At 52.0% G+C, this 5213-nt stretch overlaps 1 protein-coding gene across 1 annotated transcript; it reads right to left on the bottom strand.

Annotated features, from left to right (window-relative positions):
- Positions 1–428: 428 nt before the first annotated feature.
- LOC145958116 (uncharacterized) lies at positions 429–5213 on the bottom strand. The gene is made up of 2 exons (XM_083074592.1): positions 4233–5213; positions 429–4115 (listed from the first exon to the last, which is right to left on the bottom strand). The coding sequence occupies exons 1-2, from the start codon at positions 5211–5213 to the stop codon at positions 429–431; spliced, it is 4668 nt and encodes a 1555-aa protein (XP_082930718.1).

Below are 5213 nucleotides of genomic sequence, written 5' to 3' on the forward strand. Positions count from 1 at the left end.
GCCCCATTGTGGAGTGCATGTCGTATCCGGAATGGTCCATCCTAATTGGCAGAGAGCTTTCCTTCAGAAGAGTTACGCCTGGCTGCCCCCGTTGCACGCCACACAAGGTCGCCCTCGTGAAAAGTTCTTGGCTTTAGATTGGAATTAAAGCGCCGAGTCATTCGCTGTTTGCATGCCTCGGCCACTACCTGTGCCTTGTCCCGCACTTCCTCGAGGACATCGAGTTCGGCTCGGAGTGCGTCGTCGTTAGATTCCTCCTGAAAGCTTTGTCGCCGGAAAGATGGTTCTCCAACCTCAACCGGGATCATCGCATCAGTGTCGTATGTGAGGCGGAAGGGTGTTTCTCTATTAGTGGATTGTGGTGTACACCGGTACGCCCAGAGAACCTCTGGCAATTCATCGGCCCACACTCCTTTTGCCGAGCCGAGTCATCTTTTTAATTCAGTCAGGATAACCTTGTTGGCTGCTTCGGCTTGGCCGTTTGACTGAGGGTGCTCCACCGATGTAAATCTGTGCCGAATGCCAAGGTTTTCGAGGAATGAGTTGAATTTTTTGTCTGTAAATTGTAAGCCGTTATCGGAGATGATGGCATATGGGATGCCAAAACGGGTGATGATGTTCTTCCATACAAACTTTTGGACGTTAGCAGCGGAGATGCAGGCAAGCGGCTCGGCCTCAATCCACTTTGTGAAGTAATCTACTGCCACGAGGAGGAACTTAACCTGTCCCTTTGCCACGGGGAACGGGCCAAGTACGTCAATGCCCCATAAGGCAAACGGCCATGGAGAGCTGATGCTGTGCAGCTCGGCGGCGGAGGCATGGATGAGGTTTCCATGTCGCTGACATTGTATGCAACGTTTGACGAACTCAGCGCAATCCCCCTTCAGAGTTGGCCAATAATAACCGGCTCGTGACACTTTTGCAGCTAGGGTACGGCCTCCGGAATGGGACCCACAGATACCTTCATGAACTTCCCGCATCACATAATCCGCCTGCGAGTTATCAATGCATTTGAGCAACGGAGTGGAGAATCCTCGCCTGTAGAGGTCGTTAGCCACTATGGAGTACCGAGCGGCCTGAGTGCGAAGCTTTTTTGCCTCCTTCGGATCGGTGGGCAACTCTTGTTGGAGGATGTAGTTCCGAATAGGAGTCATCCAGTTCGGTGTGTCAGTATCGGCCGCCATGCATTCAATCGCCACACTTGGGGCAGGGATTTCCAGGTGAATGGTTGTTCTCAGCTGTCCTGGTTTTCGACTACTAGCAAGCCGAGCCAACTGATCGGCTCGTTCGTTGGTGCTCCTGGGAACGTGTCGGATTTGTACGTCAGTGAACTCCTCTTTGAGCTTCTGGAAGAGGTGGTAATACTGCAACAAATTAGCATCCTTAATTTGAAAATTGTCGTTGACTTGTTCGGCCACGATCTTTGAATCGGTACAGCATACGACCTTTGTCACACCCATCTCAGCTGCTAGTCTCATACCGGCCAGCAGTGCTTCGTACTCGGCTTGGTTATTAGATGCTCGAAAACCGAACCGGAGTGACTGTTCGACCGTGATGCCCGAAGGGCTGGCTAGAATTATTCCCGCCCCGCTTCCCTGCGCACTGGATGAGCCGTCGACATGCATTGTCCACGGCTCGTCGTGAAAACTACCTGCTGGGGTAAGCTCATTGACGAAGTCGGCCAAATGCTGTGATTTGATGGGTCCTCTCGGCTCGAACGATATGTCAAACTCTGAGAGTTCGACCGACCAGGCCATCATCCTGCCAACGACTTCCGGTTTACGAAGAACTTTCGCAATCGGGCAGTCGGTTCGGACAACCACCCTGTGACTCTGGAAGTATTGCCTGAGCCTGCGAGCCGTGTAGACGAGCGCTAGAGCTACCTTTTCGATTAACTGGTAACGCTTCTCGGCTTCTTGCAGTGTTTGACTGGTGAAGTATATCGGCCTTTGATCCCTCTGTTCCTGTATTAAGACAGCGCTGACCGAATGCCCTGACACGGCAAGGTAAATGACCATGTCGGAGCCGGCAGTAGGTTTGGACAGTATGGGAGGTGAACTAAGACGATGCTTAAACTGTTGGAACGCTTCTTCACATTCATGAGTCCATGTAAACCGCTTTGCTTTCTTCAGCAGGGCGAGGATAGGTTGAGATATCTCGGCAAGCCGGGGAAGAAACCGTGAAAGCGAAGTCAGCCGCCCTGCCAACTTTTGTACATCTTTGAGAGTGGTGGGGCTCTTCATCTCCAGTATGGCTTGGCACTTGTCTGGGTTTGCCTCGATGCCCCGGCTAGACAACATGAATCCCAAGAATTTTCCACCCGATACGCCGAACACACATTTTTCGGGGTTCAGCCTCATTTGGTGTTGTCTGAGTGCTTGGAATACCTCGGCAAGGTGGCGTACATGGGCAGAAACTTCATCAGATTTGACGACCATGTCATCAACATAAACTTCGAGGCACTGACCAATCTGACTATGGAAAATTTTATTCATCAGGCGCTGGTATGTGGCACCGGCGTTCTTCAGACCGAACGGCATTACACGGTAGCAAAAGTTGGCTGTCTCGGTGATGAATGTTGTTTTGTCTTCATCGTGAGGGTGCATGCGAATTTGGTTATACCCCGAATACGCGTCTAAGAAGGATAGGAAACGGTGGCCAGACGCCCCATCTACGAGACGATCAATATTGGGCAACGGGTAGGCGTCTTTCGGGCAAGCTTTATTCAAGTTCGTGTAATCGGTACACATACGCCATTTCCCGTTCGGCTTTCGGACCATGACCACATTAGCCAGCCACGTCGTGTAGTGGATCTCCCGTATAAACTGTGCTTCTAATAATTTGGCTACCTCAGCATCGATTGCCGCCTTCTTCTCCTCTCCGGTCTTCCGACGCCGCTGGGCGATCGGCCTTGCCTCCCTACTAATTGAGAGCTTATGGCACAAAAACTCTGGATCGATACCCGGCATATCGGAGGGGTGCCATGCAAATAGATCTCGGTTATCAAGTATTACCTGTCCGATGGCTGCTTTCTCTTGTTTCATCAGAACAGTTCCCAAATAAGTCAGTTGGGTATCAAGGGTTCCAACTTGGAGTGGTTGCCTTTCTTCAATAGGCTCGACCCTTTCGTCGTGCCCGATTCGGGGGTCGAGGTCTATGGAGGACTGTTGGGTTACCGAGTGGACTTTCTGTGGCTCTTTGATCGTTTCGTCTTGCACTTTCGGTAGCCGCAAGCTGGCAAAGTAGCATTCGCGTGCGGTTTTTTGATCGGCGTGCACCGTGATAACCCGTCCTGACTGTGCCGGAAACTTCATAGCTAAATGAGGAGTAGACACGATTGCTCCGAGCCGATTCAGGGATGGCCGACCGAGCAGAATGTTATAGGAGGTGCTCGCATGAACGACCACGTATTTAACCGAGATGTCTCGGTATTCCGCCCCTTCGAACCCAAATCGTGTTGATAACTTGATATATCCTTTTGTTTTGACTCGTTCACCAGAGAATCCCACCAAAGGTTCATCGTAAGGGACCAGTTCGGACTCTGGAATTCCCAACTGCTTGAACGTATTCCAATATAGTATGTCCGCTGAACTTCCTTGATCAACCAATGTCTTACGGACGATGCAATTGTGAATTTCAACGCTGATCACCATCGGATCGTCCTGATCTGGGTCGATTCCCTTGAAGTCGGCCTCGGTGAAGGTAATGGTTGGCAAACGGCAACGGTTTGTTTCCACGGCATGCACGTGTCGGACAGCTCGCAGGTGTCTTCGTTGTGCCGACGAAGATGAGCCCCCGCCAGCAAATCCGCCAGCAATGGTGTTAATAACTCGCCGTGGCTGTGTTGCTTGCTGTTCTTCATGCCTATCCCGTGACCGACTGCGCTCTCTATACGAGCGCGTTTCTGCTCTGCGGTGTTCGGAATGGTCACGTCTTTGTGATTGTTCGCCGTGTCGGGGCCGGTCGGGACGGTTCACAAAACCTTGCAACTGTCCTTGCTTGATCAAATCTTCAATTTTGTCTTTCAAGGCTGAACATTCGTCAGTTGAATGCCCACGATTGCGGTGAAATCTGCAGGATTTGGTTGTGTCGGCTCGGGGAGGGGTCGATGCTCTCTTCGGGATAGTCAGCACTTCTGAAGCCAATGCTTATTCTAGTACTGCTGACCGGCTGGTGTTCAGTGGTGTGTACTGTGTATACTTCGGACCACGGGGTGGCCGTTCGCGGGGTACGAGTTCTTTTGGACGACCGCGAAAGTTGTTTCCTATTGGCTTTTCTGTCTTGCTCACCACTTCTGCTCTGGCCTGGTTGCGAAACTCGGCTAGTTCTTCCATCTGCATATACTTGTCGGCCCTGCGCCGAAGGTCATCCATGTCTGCCGGTGGCTTTTTACAAATACTGTTGGCGAAGGGACCCGGCTTCAACGCGGTGGTTAGATGGTGTAAGGCGACGGCTGGGTTGAGGTCCCTGATCTCTAATGCCGCTTTATTGAATCGGCTCATGAACGCCCGGAGAGACTCCTTTTTCTCCTGGCGGATGCTAACTAGTGATAGAGAAGTCAACTGGTGTGGTCGGCTTGTAGCGAACTGGATGGTAAACTGAGAGGCTAAGGTGCCGAATGAGTCGATCGAATTGGCCGGGAGCCGAGTGAACCAGCTCAACGCTCGCCCTTTTAGCGACGTCGGGAAGATTCGGCACAGGGCGGCGTCGTCGGTGGTGCTTAATGTGACCTGAGTCAAGAACACGTCAACGTGTTCATCTGGATCGGTGGTTCCATCATACTTGTCGAGAGACAAGGACTTCCAATTGTCAAGGAGGACGGACTGCATGATATTGGGTGTAAAGGGATGTCGGTGTGATCCTGCCGGCATGGGCTGTATCGGTCGACTGGCCGAGGCGTGGGCGGCAGGGGCAACAGAAGTATAAGGGACTGAGGTGTGCTGGCCATGCGAATGGAACGACCCTTGAGTGTGGGTTGTCTCGGAGGGCTTCCATGTAGGATCGTGGTACTGGTTCTTGAGGGCGGTATTTTTCGCCCGTAGCGCAGCCATTTCGGCCGCATCTCTCTCCCGCTGTTGCTTCATAGCGGCCATCTCCTCCTTCATCTGTCGCACCATACTGTTCAAGTTTGTCTCTTCCGTCGTCTCGGCCCCTGACTGATGCTCGTCCTCGGACTGGTGTTCTTCAACGTTATTCTTTCTCGTCTTCACCAT

Source organism: Cajanus cajan, chromosome 5 (genome assembly GCF_000230855.2).
Source record: "Cajanus cajan strain Asha chromosome 5, NIPB_CcT2T_4, whole genome shotgun sequence".
Taxonomy (NCBI): domain Eukaryota; kingdom Viridiplantae; phylum Streptophyta; class Magnoliopsida; order Fabales; family Fabaceae; genus Cajanus; species Cajanus cajan.

Coding starts and splice junctions, on each gene's coding strand:
- LOC145958116 (XM_083074592.1), bottom strand. CDS start 5,213: ATGGTGAAGACGAGAAAGAATAACGTTGAAGAACACCAGTCCGAGGAC. Junction 4,116..4,232: donor GCGGTCGTCCAAAAGAACTC/GTACCCCGCGAA, acceptor ACTATCCCGAAG/AGAGCATCGACCCCTCCCCG.